A 20,000-nucleotide genomic window follows, 5' to 3' on the forward strand; every position below is an offset into this window, starting at 1 on the left:
GTGATCATTTGTTTAGGATAACAGCGAAGGAATAACTTGTAAAAAAAAAAAAAAAAAATTACCAATAGGATCTCACACCAAGTCTTGTGGCCAAATTATTCCAGACAGTTCCACGGGAACCTTCAATGCTTCCTGGAGATACCACGCCAAGTGTTTCTTTTCTGCCTGGCCTCAGATTGGTGAAGAATCCTTTGATAATGATTTTTTAATGAAAAAAAAAAAAAGAAGAAAAAAATTCCCTGGACTTGAACAACACCAGACTCAAATCGCTTGGTACTTTACTGCCAGCAACACTTCAACAACATGCCCAGAAAATCCTCCCCAAACCTTTGTTTTGTGTGTGCGTGATGCCACCGACAGACAGACAAAACCGGAGTGAAAAGATAACCTCCTTTATGGAGGTAACAGGGAATCTGAGCAGGCCTAGGTGAAGGACTTACGTGACAGATGCTGCACGCGACCGTTTCTCGATACCCGGATGTTTCACCTTCAACAAACGTACAAAAAACAACAAACCAAAAAAAAAAAAGAAAAAAGAAAAAAAACCCACAAAAAACACCACCTAAAAACAAACAAAAAAAACCCATCCTGGACCTCACCTTGAACATACATCCAAGACCCAAGCTCCGAACATTTTGGGCGGCAAGGCCAGTAAAGGGTCGTTCAAAAACTTTGGTACACCTTGAGCCGAACAGATTAAAAAAACAAACAAAAAAATAACAACCATTCTATCTAGAGCCCAACAGGGCTTTTAAAAACTCCATGCCACCTAGAGCCCAACAGGGCGTTTAAAAACTCCATTCTACCTAGAGCGCAACAGGGCGTTTAAAAACTCCACGTTACCTAGAGCCCAACAGGGCGTTAAAAAACCACATTCTACCTAGAGCCCAACAGGGCGTTAAAAAACCACATTCTACCTAGAGCCCAACAGGGCGTTTAAAAACCCCATTCTGCCTAGAGCCCAACAGGGCGTTTAAAAACCCCATTCTACCTAGAGCCCAACAGGGCGTTTAAAAACCCCATTCTACCTAGAGCCCAACAGGGCGTTTAAAAATCCCCATTCTACCTAGAGCCCAACAGGGCGTTTAAAGACTTCATGCTACCTAGAGCCCAACAGGGCGTTTAAAACCCCCATTCTACCTAGAGCCCAACAGGGCGTTTAAAAACCCCATTCTACCTAGAGCCCAACAGGGCGTTTAAAAACTCCATTCTACCTGAAGCCCAACAGGGCGTTTAAAGACTCCATTCTGCCTAGAGCCCAACAGGGCGTTTAAAATCCCCATTCTACCTAGAGCCCAACAGGGCGTTTAAAATCCCCATTCTACCTAGAGCCCAACAGGGCGTTTAAAATCCCCATTCTACCTAGAGCCCAACAGGGCGTTTAAAGACTCCATGTCACCTAGAGCCCAACAGGGCGTTTAAAAACTCCATTCTACCTAGAGCCCAACAGGGCGTTTAAAGACTCCATGTCACCTAGAGCCCAACAGGGCGTTTAAAAACTTCATTCTACATAGAGCCCAACAGGGCGTTTAAAAACTCCATGCTACCTAGAGCCCAACAGGGCGTTTAAAAACTCCATTCTACCTAGAGCCCAGCATGGCGTTTAAAGACTTCATTCTACCTAGAGCGTTTAAAAACCCATTGTACATAAAGCCCAACGGGGCATTTAAAAACTATGTAAAGTCCAAAAGGGTGCCTAAATTTGCCCAAAGCCCAACAGGGCGTTTAAAAACTCCATTCTACGTAAAGCCCAACATTAACAGGGCGTTTAAAAACTCCATTCTACATAAAGCCCAACAGGCGTTTAAAAACTCCATTCTACGTAAAGCCCAACAGGGCGTTTAAAAACTCCATTCTACGTAAAGCCCAACATTAACAGGGCGTTTAAAAACTCCATTCTACATAAAGCCCAACAGGCGTTTAAAAACTCCATTCTACGTAATGCCCAATATTAACAGGGCGTTTAAAAACTCCATTATACGTAAAGCCCAACAGAGCGTTAAAAACTCCATTCTACGGAAAGCCCAACAGGGCATTTAAAAACTCCATTCTACGAAAAGCCCAACACGGCGTTAACAAAAATTCATTCTGCCTAAAGCCCAACAGGGCATTTAAAAACTCCATTTTACGTAAAGCTCAACATTAACAGGGCGCTTAAAACTCCATTCTACCTAGAGCCCAACAGGGCGTTTACAAAATCCATACTACCTAAAGCCCAACAGGGCGTTTACAAAATCCATACTACCTCGAGCCCAACTGGGCGTTTAAAACTCCACTCTACCAACTGGGCGTTTAAAACTCCACTCTACTTTGAGACAAAAAAGGCATTTGAAAACTCCAGTCTACCTAGAGCCCAATATGGCGTTTGAAAAAAACTGTTCTACCTAGAGCCAATGTGTCATTCAAAAACGCCACTCTACCTAGAGCCAAACAGGTGGTTTGATTGGAAAAAAAAATCCACTCATCGTTTTAAATTCTACTCTACCTAGAGCCCAACAGGTCGTTTAATTAAAAAGCTCCACTAGTCGTTTAAAAACTCCACTCTACTGGAGCCCAAAAGGTCGTTTAAAAACTCCACTCTTCCTTGAGCCAACAGGTCGATAAAAAATCTCCACTGTAGCCAAAGCCAACTCGTTGTTTAAAAACTCAACTCCACGAAGATCCCCAGTAGGTAGTTTCAAAACTTCACTCTACCTAGAACCCCAACAGGTAATTAAAGACTCCACTCTACCTAGAACCCCAACAGGTAGTTTCAAAACTTCACTCTACCTAGAACCCCAACAGGTAGTTTCAAAACTTCACTCTACCTAGAACCCCAACAGGAGTTATAAACTCCACTCTACCTAGAACCCCAACAGGTAGTTTCAAAACTTCACTCTACCTAGAACCCCGATAGGTAGTTTAAAAAACCAGCGAGAACCCTGATAGGCAGTTTCAAAACTACACTGTACACAGAACTCCGATAGGTAGTTTAAAGACTCCACTCTTCCAAGAGCCATCAGGTCATTTCAAAAACTCCGCTCGTCGTTTCAAAACTCCGCCCTCCCTAAAGTCATCGAGTCGTTATCAAAACGCCACTCCACCTGAAGTCATTAAGTCTTTATCAAAACTTCAGTCTACCCAAAGTCATCAAGTCGTTATCAAAACAACACTGTACATAAAATCATCAAGTCTTTATCAAAACTTCACTCTGTCTAGAATAATCGATTCGTTATAATACTCCACTCTATCCATAATCATATCATCGAGTCGTTATCAAAACTCCACTCGACCTGAAGACATCGAGTCTTTATCAAAACACTCTACCTACAGCCATCAAGTCGTTATCAACGTTATCAAAACTTCACTCTACTTAGTAGAGCCCAACAGCTCGTTTAATTCAAGGGAAAAAACAACAACAAAACCAAACCAAACAGACAAACAAAAACCAAACCAACCAACCAAACTCCGCTCTACCTAGAGCACACGACACACGACACGTACATGTTGTAGTAGGGCGGGCAAGGCAGAGACCCGCACTCGGTAAACACGTAGTAGAACAGAGCCCCGTTCCGGTTCTCCTGGGACCCGGGCCGAGACTCGGGGCGGCCGTCCAGGCACAGGTACTGCGACGCCGCTCGGTGCCCGACCATGCCCGCCGTCAGGTGCCCGGCGTACTGCCTGCGCCAGCCTTTCGGGCACGTCTGGGTGCCGGGCACCATGATGGTGGAGGGGAGGGGGGAGCGGCAGAGGGCGCAGACGACGTCCAGGTCGTGGTGCTCGGAGAACTTGTACTCGGCGCCGTAGATGTAGGTCCTGGCTCCGGTGACGTTGCCGGCCTGCGGGGTCAAGGTCAGGCACAGGCGGTTGGCCGCTCCGCCGTCCGTGTCGTAGGACGAGCCGCCGACCACTCCTGTGTGTGTGTGTGTGGTTTGGTTGGGGGGAGGAGGTGGGGTTGTATGGGTGGTTGGGGTTGGAGGGGTGGTTGTGTGGGTGGTTGGGGTTGGAGGGTGCGGGTGTTGGGGGGAAGGGGGTGGGGTGTGTGGGTGGATGGGGTTGGAGGGGTGGTTGTGTAGGTGGTTGGTGTTGGAGGGTGGGTATGTTGGTGGGTGGGAGTTAAGGGGAAGGGGATGGGGGTTTTGATGGATGGTGTGGGGGTGGTTTGGTTGGAGGGGTGGGTGTGTGGGTGGATGGTTGCAGGAAGGGGGGTGGGCAAAGGGTTTGTGTGGGGTGGGTGGGTTGGGTGGAAAGAAAAGAAGAGATTGGTGTAGGTGAGGAAAACACACACACACACACACACACCCACACCAAAAAGACACACAAAAACTCATGTGTTCCATGAACTGACTGCCTCCACGCCTCTCCCCAGCCCCACCTCCCCACATCACAAAATGCGGTGTTCTTTTAATGTTCAGATAGTAAGCAAAGTGTATCGAATCGACATAAGCATAATTTGTTTTCTTTGATATTATCTATTCACGGCCAATGAACACACACACACACACACACACACACACACACACACACACACACACACACACACACACAGTAAAGCCATTTTCGTCGGGTTTATGCGAAGTCCAGACGTATGTTCCTTTTCTTTCCCACAAAGCAGATGCGGTGCAGCGCATAAGGATTAGTCTGCACGCTTTGACACCTCATTGAAACTGAAACTGAAACTGAAACTCTCTCCCTGATCTTGGCAGATCTGATCGGTTAAAAAATCGTGTACGTGTTGTTGTTTTTCCTTAAACAATATAAGTTTTTAACTTAAAAAAAAAAATTCTTGTCAATTTTGTGTTCAGTCAGAGACATTATTGCACAATGCTCACTTTGAAATCGCAAATATAAACAAACGTAGGAATCTTGCACGCTTTTGACCCCCCCCCCCAAAAAAAAAAAAAAAAAAATGTATATATATATATATATATATATATATATATATATATTGCAGGTGTTCTTGAATTTTTTTTTCTTCTGCTTTGTTGATTCAAGGTATTGAGAGAAACAAAAACTCGAATCTTTCCCAGTCATTCGTAAGATCTCTTTCTTTCTCTCTCCCTCTTTCTCTGTCTGTCTTTCTCTGTCTCTCTCACTTTTCTCTCTCTCATTCTCTTTCTCCCTTCTCTTTATTTTCCTCCTCTCTCTTTCACTCTCTTTCTCTCACACTCTCTCACGCACACTATCACTCTCTCTATCTATCACTACTCTCCTCTCTTTCCCTCTCACTCTCCCTCCATCACTCTGTCTATCTCTCTCTCTACTTCTGTCTGTCTGTATCCTCCGTCTTTCTCTCTCACCTCTTTCTGTCTCCCTATTTCTCTTCCTCTCTCTCCCCCACTATCTTCATTCTCTCTCCCTATCTCCCCCTCTCTCCCTAACCTCTCTTTCGCCTTACACTCACCACCTCCCTCTTTTTCTCTCCCCCCCTCTCTCTGTCTTTCCTCTCCCTTCTCTCCCCACCCCCTATCTGCCCCTCTCTCTCCTTCTCCCTTCTCCCCTCCTCTCTGCCCCTCTCTCTCCTTCTCCCCTCCTCTCTGCCCCTCTCTCTCCTTCTCCCTTCTCCCCTCCTCTTTGCCCCCCCCTCTCTCTCCTTCTCCCTTCTCCCCTCCTCTTTGCCCCCCCCTCTCTCTCCTTCTCCCTTCTCCCCTCCTCTCTGCCCCTCTCTCTCCTTCTTCCTTCTCCCCTCCTCTTTGCCCCCCCCCCCCCTCTCTCTCCTTCTCCCTTCTCCCCTCCTCTCTGCCCCTCTCTCTCCTTCTCCCTTCTCCCCTCCTCTCCGCCCCTCTCTCTCCTTCTTCCTTCTCCCCTCCTCTTTGCCCCCCCCTCTCTCTCCTTCTCCCTTCTCCCCTCCTCTCTGCCCCTCTCTCTCCTTCTCCTCTCTCCCCTACTCTCCGCCCCTCTCTCTCCTTCTCCCCTCCTCTCTGCCCCTCTCTCTCCTTCTCCTCTCTCCCCTCCTCTCTGCCCCTCTCTCTCCTTCTCCCTTCTCCCCTCCTCTCTGCCCCTCTCTCTCCTTCTCCTCTCTCCCCTCCTCTCTGCCCCTCTCTCTCCTTCTCCTCTCTCCCCTCCTCTCTGCCCCTCTCTCTCCTTCTCCTCTCTCCCCTCCTCTCTGCCCCTCTCTCTCCTTCTCCCTTCTCCCCTCCTCTCTGCCCCTCTCTCTCCTTCTCCTCTCTCCCCTCCTCTCTGCCCCTCTCTCTCCTTCTCCTCTCTCCCCTCCTCTCTGCCCCTCTCTCTCCTTCTCCCTTCTCCCCTCCTCTCTGCCCCTCTCTCTCCTTCTCCCTTCTCCCCTCCTCTCTGCCCCTCTCTCTCCTTCTCCCCTCCTCTCTGCCCCTCTCACTTCTTCCTTCTCCCCCCTACTCCTCCTCCTCCCACTTTCCTCACCTCCGCTACCTCTCTCTCCCTACACGCTTTGGGGGGAGGGGGGCGGGGTGGGGAGGGGGGGTTTCTGGGGGGTTGGAGGGGGGGGGGGGGTGACTGAGAGCCTCATGAACCCAGGCAGTCTGTGTCCTCCCTCCTTCCTTCCTTTCCATGTGTGTCCACACAACCTACCTGAATGGACCAGCTCCTCAGGGTCTGGACACTCAGGAACGACCCCACCTGACGTTCGTACCTCTTCACATGGGGCTTTGGCCTTCAGGAATAAACATTCCAAATCCCTCTCTTTTTCTCTCCCCCCCCCCCCCCCTCTCTCACTCTCCCCCTAATCTCACTTTCTCCTACAGTCTATCCACCTTCCTCTTTTTTCCCTTTCTCCCCCCTCTCCCCTATCTCCATCCTCTATCTCCCCTCTCTTCCACACACACACGCACGCACACACACACACACACACACGCACGCACGCACGCACGCACGCACGCACGCACACACACACACACTCCCTCTCTCTCTCAATCTTCCTTCTCCCCAATATATATATATATATATATATATATATATTATATATATATATATCCCTCCTTTCCTCCCTCCTTCTTCATTCTCCCCTACTCCTCCTCGTCCCTCATTCTTTCTCTCCATCTTCCTTCTTCCCCCTCTCCCACTTTCCTCACCCACCCCCTCTCTCTCTCCCAACACGCATTGAGGAGGGGCTGTGGCTGGGGGAGACAGAAAGCCTCTTGAACCCAGACAACCTCACTCCCTTCCTGCCTCCTTTCCTCTTTTCTTCCATGTCAGTCCACACAACCTACCTGAGTAGACCAGCTCCGCGGAATCCGGGCAGCCAGTACGACCCCACCTGACGTACGTTGACCCACCAGAATCCGCATTGTCCTGCTGGAGCTTCTGAAGCTGAGAGCCCATCGCCTCCTGGAGGTCGTTCATGCTGACCTCCAGCACGTGCATCGCCTGGCTCGAGTTGGCCGCCTCCGCCGCCCGCTGACTCTCCATGTCTTTGACCCTCCGGTCAAGGTCACCGACCTTGGTGTCAAGGTCGGCGCGGAGGTCAGCTAGACCCGCCAGTCCCGTCTGCATGGAGGTGAGGCGGTGTTCAAGGTCGGTCAGGTTGGAGTATTCGGGTGTGGGTGAGTCTTTGGAGTCTGCGGAGTCCACGTCGAAGAGGAAGTTGTTGACGACTTGGTCCAGTCTGGACTCGTGTTTCTGGAGCTGCTGGTCCAGGTCGCTCCGCAAGGCTTCCAGACCCTTCTCCGCTTCCTTCTTCACCTGTGTGGAAAGAGGGGAAACAGAAAAGAAAGAAATGGGGGGAAAAATGTGCTCTATGGGCTGCATACAACTCGGGCCACACTCCTGAATAAATCAAAATACATCAATAAAGAGAAACGTTTCACCAGTCATTTTAACTCATGTAATCGCTGATATGATAAGTGTCATGTAAGATAGTCTGAAATATGTATGTGTTAGCAATTGTGATGTGAGAATATGTCTATTTACTTTTTTTTCTTCCTTTTAATTATTTTTTTTGTACATATTTATACGTCACTTAGTCTTAAATTTGTAAATCTTATTGTAAAGCGTGGTGAGCCCCATACGCACACACTCCGACCTCCACCCCAGCACTACAAAACAAAACCCCTCCACCCCTCCCCCCTCCACCCCCACACAAACAAATAAACACACATACTCCCACTCCCACCACCACCACCCCTACCCCAACACCACAACCCCTCCCTCTCCCACCTCATCCCCACACCCCGACACACACAGTCATACCCCCACTTCCACCCTAACCACGCCACCCCAACACCCACAACACACACCCTTATCTCTCCCTCCCACACCCCACCCCCACACACCACACACACACACACACACACACACACACACACACTACACACCTGGTCGAGCCCCTGTGTGAGGGTGGAGGTGTTGTAGGCCAGGTGGGAGTGCTGGCTGGCCAGGTGTTGCAGGCGGTCCGACAGGTGCGTCAGCTGCTCGTGCTGGTCCTCCTCAAGGTTCTTCAGGGCCTGCTTCACCTGGGCGCTGGTCTCGCTGAGCTGCACCTGCACCTCCGCCTTCACCACTGCCGACACTCCCGATATCTGTAGAGTAGAGTAGTACTAGTAGTCACCACTGCCGACACTGCCGATATCTTTAGAGCTGATGACTGCGCGCTTGCTGCACACACCCATGAGGACATGCAGTTCATTATGGACAGGTTCTCAAACTCCATGTACCAACCAGTTAGCTCACAGAACGCCAGTGCCTCCCCCGTCACGCTCCCGCCCCCCTGCAATCAAGATCGATGACACTGAGATCAAGTCAGTCGCCAAGTTTTGCTACCTGGGCAGCACCCTATGCAGCAACGGAGTCCTTGATGCAGAAGCGGTCACCACTGGCGACACTCCCGATATCTGTGGAGTATAATAGTAGTAGCAGTCGTCGTCGCCACCACTGCTGACACTGCCGATATCTGTGGAGTAAAGTAGTAGTAGTAGCAGTTGTAGTAGTCACCGCTGCCGACACTCCCTATATTTGTGGAGTATAATAGTAGTAGCAGTCGTCGTCGCCACCACTGCTGACACTGCCGATATCTGTGGAGTAAAGTAGTAGTAGTAGTGGTTGTAGTAGTCACCGCTGCCGACACTCCCGATATCTGTGGAGTATAGTAGTAGTAGTAGTAGTAGTAGTCACCACTGCTGACACTGCCGATATCTGTGTAGCAGTGGTAGTAGTAGTAGAAGTAGTAGTAGTAGTCACCACTGCCGACACTGCCGATATCTGTGTAGCAGTGGTAGTAGTAGTAGAAGTAGTAGTAGTAGTCACCACTGCCGACACTGCCGATATCTGTGGAGTGTAGTAGTAGTAGTAGTAGTAGTAGTAGTAGTAGTGGTGGTATTGGTTGTAGTGGTGGCGGTGTTAGATGTAGTAGCAGAAGTAGTGGTACAATAATTGGTAGTAGTAGTAGTAGTAGTAGTAGTCGTGGTTGTGGTAGATGTAATAGTAGAAGTAGTAGTACAAGTGGTAGAAGTGGTGGTGGTGGTAGTAGTAGTAGTAGTATTAGTAGAAGTAGTAGTACAAGTGGTAGTGGTCGTGGTTGTGGTGATGGTAGTAGTAGTAGTAGTAGTAGTGCTGGTGGTTGTGGTGGCAGTGGTGGTATTGGTTGTAGTGGTGGTGCTGGTGCTGGTAGTTGTAGTAGAAGCAGTAGTACAAGTGGTAGTAGTGGTGGTTGTGGTGGTGGTGGTGGCAGCGGAGTATTGGCGGCGGTGGCGGTATTGGGTGTTGTAGTAGTAGTAGTAGTAGTAGTAGTGGTGGTGGTGGTTGTGGTAATAGTAGTCGTCGTCGTCGTCGTAGAAGTAATAGTAGTATTGTTAGTAGTATTGGTAGTAGCTGTAGAATAGACTAGATGGTCTTTATTTACACGTGTACCGGTGTCACAAGTAATATTGAGAGGTGTGTGGGGGTGGGGGTAGGGGGCAGTACAAAACCACAAGCGCGCGCGCACACACACACACACACACACACACACACACACACACACACACACACACACACCTCAGCTTTCAGGGAAGCCATGTCCCCAGCCGCCTTGCTCGTGACCCCCATGACGTCAGCTTGCAGCGCGTGCAGTGAGTTCTGCAGTCCCGACTGAGCTGCCGTGAACCCAGTCTGCAGCTCTGACCGTGTGCCCGCCATGCTGTCCTGTGGGTATAGCATAGCATAGCATAGTATAGTATAGCTGTCCTGTGGTTACAGTATAGTACAATATAGCTGTCCTGTGGTTATAGTATAGTATGATATAGCATGGAATAGTATAGTATAGCATAGTATGGTATAGTATAGTATTATATAATATAGTATCTATAGTCTGGTGTGGTTTGGTCTGGTATGGAATGGTGTGGTGTAGTATAGTATAGTATGGCATTGCATAGTATAGTATAGTATAGTATAGCATGGTATGGCATGGCATGGCATGGCACGCCATGGTATACTATACTGTAGTATAGTATAGTACAGTATGTACTATAGTATGGCATGGCATGGCATGGCATAGTATAGTATAGTATAGTATAGTATAGTATAGTATAGTATGGTGTGGTGTGGTGTGGTGTGGTGTGGTGTAGTGACTGACAAACTGATAGACCAGCTAACCAACCGGACAACGAACTAACGAACTAAGTAACTGACCAAACAAATAAAGTAGCTAAGTAGCTAACTAAATGACTGACTGACTGACTGACTAACAAACGAACGAAAGAACGAACTTACCGAGTGAGTGACTGATTGACCACCACCACTACCGTCCACCCCTCCTTCATCCCTGCCCTGCCCTGCCATGCCCTGCCGTGTCCCTGCTTTGCCCAACTCTGCCCTTCCCTTTTCTGCCCTGCCCAACCCTTCCTTTTTCTGCCCTGCCCTGCCCAACCCTTCCTTTTTCTGCCCTGCCCTGTCCAAATCTGCCCTTCCCTTTTCTGCCCTGCCCTGCCCAACTCTGCCCTTCCCTTTTCTGCTCTGCCCTGCCCAACCTTGCCCTTCCCTTTTGTGCCCTGCCTTGCCCAACCCTCCCTTTTCTGCCCTGCCCAATCTTGCCCTTCCCTTTTCCGCCCTGCCCTGCCCAACCCTCCCTTTTCTGCCCTGCCCAATCTAGCCCTTCCCTTTTCTGCCCTGCCCTGCCCAAATCTGCCCTTCCCTTCCCTTTTCTGCCCTTCTCTTTTCTGCACTGCCCTGCCCAATCTTGCCCTTCCCTTTTCCGCCCTGCCCTGCCCAACCCTCCCTTTTCTGCCCTGCCCAATCTTGCCCTTCCCTTTTCTGCCCTGCCCAATCTTGCCCTTCCCTTTTCCGCCCTGCCCTGCCCAACCCTCCCTTTTCTGCCCTGCCCAATCTTGCCCTTCCCTTTTCCGCCCTGCCCTGCCCAACCCTCCCTTTTCTGCCCTGCCCAATCTTGCCCTTCCCTTTTCTGCCCTGCCCAACTCTGCCCTTCCCTTTTCTGCCCTGCCCAAACTTGCCCTTCCCTTTTCTGCCCAACCCTTCCCTTTTCTGCCCTGTCTTGCCCACCCTCTCCCTTCCCTTTTCTGCCCTGCCCAACCCTCCCCATGCCCTGACCTGCATCTCAGTCCGGACGTCGGACACCATGTCCTGCAGGTCAGAGCGGACGCTGACTACGTCGGTCTTGAACTGGGACTGGACGGTGGTCATCCCTCCCTCCAGTTCTGACCTCACCCCCATCATCTTCTGCTCCAGCTCCGCTCGGCTGGTGGCGATCCTGCTGTCCAGTTCTGACCTGCCGGGGGGGGGGTGGGGGGGGGGGGGGGGGTGCACCGTGTGGTCAGCATGATGGAGAAGACAGACCATTTTTTTTTCCTAATATTTTATCACTGTTGCTGGTGCTTTTGCATTGCCCAACCGACTACATGGAACCATACCATGACTGAAAACTGTGAAATAAACATCGATCCAGTACAAAAAGAAGAAGAAGAAGAACAAGTAGGAGGAGGAGAAGGAGAAAGAGGAGGAGCAGGAAGAAGGAGGATGAGGAGGAGAAGCATGAGAAGGAGGAAAAGAAGGAGAAGAAGGAGGGCGGGGGAGGAGGGGGAAGAGAAGAAGGAGGAGGAGGAGGAGGAGGAAAAGAAGAAGAGGTGGAAGAGAAGGAGAAGAAGGTGGTGGTGTTGGAGGATAGGAGGAGGAGGAGGAGAAGAAGAAGAAGAAGAAGAAGAAGAAGAAGAAGTGTGTTAAGGAAACAAGAACATGCCCAGCATGCGCACTCCAGAAAATAGGAGTATGGCTGCCTTCATGTCGGTATAAAGATTCACGAGTGGACGTGGGATTAACAGTCCACGAATGCAGAACAAGAAAAAAGATAGATGAATAAATAAATAGATAAGTAAATAAACAAAAGAATGAACAAGTAAATGAATGAATAAAGAAAAACACAAATAAACTTACAACTAAATATATAGATATATAGATAAATAAATAAATATATAAACAAATAAATAAATAAATAAATAACACACACACATGCATACATACATACATACATGCATACTTACCTACCTACTTACCTGCCTACACACACACACACACACACACACACACACACACACACACACACACACACACACACACACACACAAACATGCAACCCCCACCCCCACCCCCCACCCACCACCACCACCACCACCAAGGACTGACCTGAGGCCCTGCAGAGAGCCCTGGAGCTCCGCCACAGCTTTAGTGAGGTCCTTGTCCCCGGAGCAGGCGGCGTTCAGATTGTACTGCAGCTCGGCCCGCACGTCAGTCAGCTCGGAGTTCACCTCCGTCTTGATCTCACTCACCGCCGCCTGAAAGGAGAGAGCCAGGCTGGTTGGAAAGGGGGTGGAAAGAGAGTACGGATCCCTTTTGCCTCCCCCCCCCCCCCCCCATGCCCCATTGCCCATCCACTCACCGGAGCAGACGGCTAGGATTCAGCCCCGCCTCAACCCCCTCGAACTATGCCACCCCTCTTCAGATCAAAGACATCAGCACTGGGCAGCTTGACCTAAATGGCGTCAGCCAATAGGTTAATGATAATAGTGACATGATGATATTTTTATGTAGCGCTGTAACTCAAGCATGAGCAAGCTCTAAGCGCTTTACAATCCAAAACTTAAGGTGAAACAAGAAAGCACGTAAAATGTAGAAGAAAAATCAAACAGAATCAATAATATTATAAAAACATAATGCACAAACCCCAGAAAGCAACATACTCTCAATACTGCAACTGTTACACTCCAACACACACACACACACACACACACACACACACACACACACACACACACACACACACACACACACACACACACACACACAAACATTCACACATGATTGAGCGGCTGAGACAACAGCAATTTTCACTTAAAATACACATAATATGTAAAAAGGAGCATTCTCCAGAGATCATACACTCCACTAACACGCCCTACCTTCCCAAAGACTATGCACAAAACTGCCCCTTCCTCTCTCTGTGGCTGCCTTCACCTCTACACTCCATCTCGCTCATTACGATCGGCTTCGGATCCACTCTGTTTACGCACCCAGATTCAAACATTCGACTGTTGGCCGCCGTTCTTTCTCTGTCTCTGGACCTTGCGATTGGAATGAACTTCCTCTTTCGCTTCGTCAAGTCTCCACTCTCAGCTCTTTCAAGTCTGGCCTTAAAACCCACCTCTTCCCAAAATAGCCTCCCTTGCCTGCCCTTCCTTGTCTTTAGTTTCTACAGTTTTAGAGCTATGCATGCGTGTGAATGACTGGTGCGAAAGCGCTTTGGTTTGTCTCTGCACAAGATTCAGCGCTATATAAATACCATTATTATTATTATTATTATCACTCCACCAACACACCCTAACACCCTCCCCCCACACCCACATACCCCCACCCACACCTCTCCCCCTTTACCTGCACTTCGGACCTCACGGCGGTCAGCCCCGTTTCCAGCTCGGCCCGCAGTGACGTCACCTTGTTGTCCAGCTCGGACCGCAGTGACGTCAGCCCGTACTCCAGCTCGGAGCGCAGAGACTTCACCGAGTCTGAGGTGTGCAGCTGAGTCCTCAGCCCCGACAGCTCCAGGGAGATGGCGTCATTGATCTTGCTGGTGGCCTCTTCACACAGTCTGTGAAGGAATGATGGAGTGGGTTGGTGTGGTGGATGGGTTGGTGGGTGGTGGGTTGGTGGTTGGGTGGGACGATGGTGGTGGTGGGGTGTGGGTGTGGGTGGTTGGTAGGTGGGAGAATGGTGGTGGTGGTAAGGTGTGGGTGTGGGTGGTTGGTAGGTGGGAGAATGGTGGTGGTGGTAAGGTGTGGGTGTGGGTGGTTGGTAGGTGGGAGAAGGGTGGTGGTGGTGGGGTGTGGGTGGTTGGTGGGTGGGAGAAAGGTGGTGGAAGGGTGTGGGTGTGGGTGGTTGGTGGGTGGGAGAAAGGTGGTGGAAGGGTGTGGGTGGTTGGTAGGTGGGAGAAGGGTGGTGGTGGAAGGGTGGGGGTGGTTTGTGGGTGTAGAAGGGTGGTGGTGGTGTGGTGTGGGTGTGGGTGGTTGGTGGGTGGGAGAAGGGTGGTGGAAGGGTGTGGGTGTGGGTTGTTGGTAGGTGGGAGAAGGGTGGTAGTGGTGGGGTGTGGGTGGTTGGTTGGTGGGAGGGGGGTGGGGGTGGTGGGGTGTGGATGTGGGTGGCTGGCGGGTGGGAGGAGAGTGGTGGTGGTGGGGCGTGGGTGTGGGTGGTTGGCGGGTGGGAGGAGAGTGGTGGTGGGGTGTGGGTGTGGGTGGTTGGTTGGTGGGAGGGGGGTGGGGGTGGTGGGGTGTGGGTGGTTGGTTGGTGGGAGGGGGGTGGTGGTGGGGTGGGTGGGTGGTTGGTTGGTGGGATGGGGGTGGGGGTGGTGCGGTGTGGGTGGTTGGCGGGTGGGAGGAGAGTGGTGGTGGTGGGGTGTGGGTGGTGGTGGTTGGGTGAAGGGTGATGGTGGTAAGGTGTGGATGGTTGGTAGGTGGGAGGAGGGTGGTGGTGGTAAGATGTGGGTGGTTGGTATGTGAGAGAAGGGTGGTGGTGGTAAGGTGTGGGTGGTTGGTAGGTGGGAGAAGGGTGGTGGTGGTGGGGTGTGGGTGGTTGGTGGGTGGGAGAATGGTATTGGAAGGGTGTGGGTGTGGGTGGTTAGTAGGTGGGAGGAGGGTGGTGGAAGAATGTGGGTGTGGGCGGTTCGAGGGATTGGTGGGCGATGAGGGTGTGTGTGTGGAAGGTTGTGTGTGTGTGTGTGTGTGTGTGTGTGTGTGTGTGCATGGGGGGTGGAGAGTGTGGATGTCAGTGGGTGGGTATGTATGTGGGGTTTGGGTCCGTGGTGTGGTGAGAAAGAGAGGGGGAGGGGAGAGAGAGAGAGAGAGACCGAGACAGACCGAGACAGAGACAGATACAGATAGAGACAGAGAGAATGAATGTTTGTGTAAGTGTGTGAATGTGTGTGTGTGTGTGTGTGTGTGTGTGTGTGTGTGTGTGTGTGTGTGTGTGTGTGTGTGTGTGTGTGTGTGTGTGTGTGTGTGTGTGTGTGTGTGTTTGCGTGCGCGTGGTTGTGTGTGAGTGAGAGAAAGGGTGGTGGTGGATTTTTGTGGTCAGATGGTTGGTTGGGTAGATAGTAGTTGTTATAGCTAACTTGCTGCTTGTGCTATGTTTTATGGTCACTACAGATTACTATCTGCCTGCAAGCCAGCTACCAAGCAACAAACGAGCTAACAAACAAACCACACAACCAGCCAACAAAGAGAAAAGTAGTCAACTATCAACCAGATTAACCACAAAACCAGCTAAACAGTCAACCAACCAGACAACAGACAATGTAGCTGAATAACCAGTAAACCAACAGCCAAAAAAACAAATTAGACAGCGAAAGACTAGAACCAGGACCACCACTCAAGGTCCAGTGGAAGGCAGGGAGGCGAGCAAAGTAAAATTTCCGTCCGTGCATGGAATCTGAAGATCCCGGCGTTGCCTCCAGTAGGTTTACCCGCAGGTTCGATGGTTTGTGAATTCCACCCTGGGTGCGAACGAAATCCTGTCCATTACAAGTCTTTGGAGTCCTAAGCGCGTTGGGTTACGCTGCTGGTCAGGCAACTGCTTGGCAGATGTGGTGTAGCGTATATGGATTTGTCCGAACGCAGTGACGCCTCCTTGAGCTACTGAAACTGAAACTGGAGTCCGATCATCCGAAATTAGTTGAGCCTCACTGTATCCTACCTACCCTCTTCTGGCCGCTACCACCACCCCTCTCTTACCACTCCCTTCTACCCACCCCCATTCTCTTACCCCTTCCTTCTCATCTCCCCTGTCATCTCACCCTTCTCTTACCCATCCCTTTTACCTCTATCCTACACCATTCCTGACCGCCCTGTTCCAGTCTATCTGGGAGAGAGGGGAGGTCCCCCAGGATTTCAAGGATGCTTCTATTGTCTGGAGACGTTTTCCCTTGCAACACCTGTAAGAAATGCTGCGCATCCAGAATCGGCCTCTTCTCCCATATGACACACACCGACAAAAAAAGCCTTGCCTGCTCATCCGTCGAGAGACTCCAACTCACCATGTCTACTTGTTTAGTCACATCTTCAACGGTGCCCTAAATTGCTTGAATGCTATGTACGACAGTCAGCATATTTTTCTCCAAAGAACGGAGAATTAGAATCGCTGGGCGTGATCTCTCAGAGATAGTCCTAATCTTGACAGTCCTTTTTCCATACAGCGGCATCTAACCAAACCATCATCACCATAATTTCAAGGCGTACACTCACCATCAAATTCTGCATTGTTTGTTCACTGCATCTCTTAACAGTTCCCGTGAGTTACAAATCCATTATCAACACAGTCAGTCTGTACTAATTCAGTGCTTTGATAATTCATAGTTTTATAATTCTGTAACAATCAGGAAAAAACTAAATTATGTAATCATTTTAGACAACAGATTCGAAATTATCTCTCTCTCTCTCTCTCTCTCTCTCTCTCTCTCTCTCTCTCTCTCTCTCTCTCTTTCTCTCTGTCCGTCTCAATCTGTTTACCAAAGTGGATGAATACAATGATTTTGTTGTGATGAAAGTATGGATAATCGTATGAGACAGCACCAGCACAAAAGTGCAGTGCCAACAATATATATATATATATATATATATATATATATATATATATACATATATATATTTATATTTTTTATTATGTGCAGTGTTCATGAAAGAATGGGTACTGAGTATAATTCTATTTATAAATCAATTGTTTGATGTGGAAGATAATAGCTTCTTTACTTTTGGCAGAAGACCGTTTACAAAACCTCAATTCAACTTTGTTTTGTTGTACAGGTATACGTGCAGTTGTGTAATTTAGAAACATTGCTATATTGAGTTGTCCCTATATCATGGCTTTATGGAAACTACAATTTGAATGGTGGTCTCGGGGAAAGCAAAACAATTTTTTAAAAAGAAGTATTTTTCTTGGTTCAGACATACTTCCATGAGCAGTCGTTAAGTGGAATGAATATTTTCATGATCTGAAATGGAAAGAAAATTGCATTAAATTTCAATGATGTGAAACTGAAGTGTTACCAGGCTCGAATTTTACACCGGTAATAGCGCACAAGAAAAAAAAAAACGTCTGACTGCAGAGGCATTGAAGATCGATCCATTGTGTTCCTTTTGTAATGGAGAAGTCCAAACCATACAGCATTTATTTTTTAATTGTAAAATTGCACATACGTTTTGGACTGAGGCACTAAAGGTATCAGCTGAAAAGTGTGAACATTATAATTCACTGATTCTGTCTGAAGAGTTGGTACTGAGTGGCTGTAAAAAATAACGTGGTGACAGACGAGGAATTTGATTTCATTCTGGTACTTGCTGAGCTGGGTTACGCTGCTGGTCAGGCATCTGCTTGGCAGATGTGGTGTAGCGTATAATATGGATTTGTCCGAACGCAGTGACGCCTCCTTGAGCTACTGATACTGATACTTGCTGAGTTTCATGTCTGCAAAATGTTACATGAATAACTCGCTGCCAAATGTACGAGCTATCTTTACAGTTTTAGACAGTAATTACCTGGAAACCAAGGCGATGGTTTGTATTGATGGCAGATTATTTTTGTTCAGTTTACACAAAATTAGTTTCTATATAAAAATGTTGTTTCAACAATAATGTGTATGCACCCTTCCCTCCCTCCGTCTCTCTCTCTCTCTCTCTCTCTGTGCACGTGTGAATGTGTATTCTTGCTAGATGTCGTTCAGTATGCATAAGTTAAGTGCAGATTTATTGAGCACATCTGTGAAATACTGTTACTGACAAACAAATAACAAAGAAGAACAACAACAACACACACACACACAAAAAGTTGTGCAGAAAATGTTGATAATCTATTTAATGTGCACAAGGCTGTATGTTTATTTTATATTCAGAGCAGCTGATATTGACTTTATTGTATACAAATGATGGGACACTTTGTTATCATAGGGTGTTTAAAAGGAATTTGAAAATAATATTGATGTGAGAGAGGAAGAACATGCATATACATAATCTGGTGGTTATGACTGAATTCTTCACAGTTATGCTTTGTGTGCTTTTGTTCAATTAGTGTGGAAGATATTGTTACACCCTTTTCTCTCACAGTGTTCATGTAAAAAACTGTGTGTGTGTGTGTGTGTGTGTGTGTGTGTGTGTGTGTGTGTGTGTGTGTGTGATTTTTGTGAGGCTTCTAGCCTCTTGCTTTTGTGTGTGTGTGTGTGTGTGTGTGTGTGTGTGTGTGATTTTTGTGAGGCTTCTAGCCCCTCCCCTGCCCCCGCCACACTCTCTGTTTTTATTCACGTGTATACATTTACAAATGCTGAATAAAAAAAAAGTTAAAAAACAAACAAGCAAACAAAAAACAACAACAACAAAAAACACAAAAAAAAAACGTGGCCCATTTTCTCTTCTCTCCCTTTCACTTTTATCACATAATTTCAATTCCACACACAGACAGAGACACAACACAGACACACACAGACACAGAAACACACACACACACACACACACACACGCAAAAAAACAAAACAAAAAAAAAACAAACAAAAAAACACCACCACCACCCCGCCCCCCACACCCTCTTTCACCTCCCCTTCACCCCGCCCACACCCCTCCCTACACCCACCACCCTCCATACAGAAAAAAAAGACAGCAAAACGCTCAAACAGACAAACAGCCAGTCCAAGTTGACTTACTTCCCCTTGCCTCGTCCGCCCCCTCTTTTAAACCGGAGGAAGGATCTTCGCAGTTTCTTCACTTCCGCCCGGAGCTGCTGCACTTCCGAACCAGGTGACGCCGTGACGTCACCGGCACTGACGTCAGACTTTTCCTCAACGTCGCTGTCGGTGACGTGCAGTAGGAGGCAGATGGCGAAGAGGACGACAGACTGACGCATTGTGGTGGACGGGTGTGTGTGTGTGTGTGTGTGTGGGGAGGGGAGGGAGCGATCACATGTAGCGGTCCGGCCTGAAAGAAAGAAAGAAAGAAATAGATAAGTTTCAGTTTCACTTTCTCAAGGAGGCGTCACTGCGTTCGGACAAATCCATACACGCTACACCACATCTGTTGAGCAGATGCCTGACCAGCAGCATAACCCAACGCGCTTAGTCAGGCCTTGAGTGCATGCTTACATATTTGTGTACCTATGAAAGTGGATTTCATTTTACGTAATTTCGCCAGAGGACAACACTCTCGTTGCCATGGGTTCTTTTTCAGTGCGCCAAGTGCGTGCTGCACACGGGACCTCGGTTTATCGTCTCATCCGAAAGACTAGACGCTCAGTTTGATTTTCCAGTCAAACTTAGGAGAAAGGGCGAGAGCGGGATTCGAACCCACACCCTCACGGACTCTCTGTATTGGCAGCTGAGCGTCTTAACCATTCTGCCACCTTCCTCCTAGAAATAGATAAATGAGAAAACAAAGAAGAAGAAGAAGAAGAAACTGATAAAATCAAAAGGAAATCTCTCTCTCTCTCTCTCTCTCTCTCTTCCCATGCATGCTTCAAATACAGTAATACATAGAGAAACTGGCAGACCACCCTTTATATATCAAATCATATGTTAAATGTGTAAATTATTGGTTGAAAAT

General features: G+C 48.6%; 1 protein-coding gene across 1 annotated transcript in view; it reads right to left on the reverse strand.

Annotated features, from left to right (window-relative positions):
• Positions 1-3,419: 3,419 nt before the first annotated feature.
• LOC143289519 (uncharacterized) overlaps positions 3,420-20,000 on the reverse strand; it is a 36,258-nt gene continuing 19,677 nt past the window's right edge. The window contains exons 2-9 of the mRNA XM_076598514.1: positions 19,109-19,379; positions 13,807-14,020; positions 12,562-12,710; positions 11,473-11,650; positions 9,925-10,071; positions 8,268-8,471; positions 7,164-7,635; positions 3,420-3,892 (exon numbers count right to left, since the gene is read on the reverse strand). Of these exons, the coding sequence (XP_076454629.1) occupies positions 3,453-3,892; positions 7,164-7,635; positions 8,268-8,471; positions 9,925-10,071; positions 11,473-11,650; positions 12,562-12,710; positions 13,807-14,020; positions 19,109-19,308 (2,004 nt within the window). The 5' untranslated portion in view covers positions 19,309-19,379 and the 3' untranslated portion in view covers positions 3,420-3,452. The remainder of the gene's footprint in view (positions 3,893-7,163; positions 7,636-8,267; positions 8,472-9,924; positions 10,072-11,472; positions 11,651-12,561; positions 12,711-13,806; positions 14,021-19,108; positions 19,380-20,000) is intronic.

This window comes from Babylonia areolata, chromosome 14 (genome assembly GCF_041734735.1).
Source record: "Babylonia areolata isolate BAREFJ2019XMU chromosome 14, ASM4173473v1, whole genome shotgun sequence".
In the NCBI taxonomy this organism is placed as follows: domain Eukaryota; kingdom Metazoa; phylum Mollusca; class Gastropoda; order Neogastropoda; family Buccinidae; genus Babylonia; species Babylonia areolata.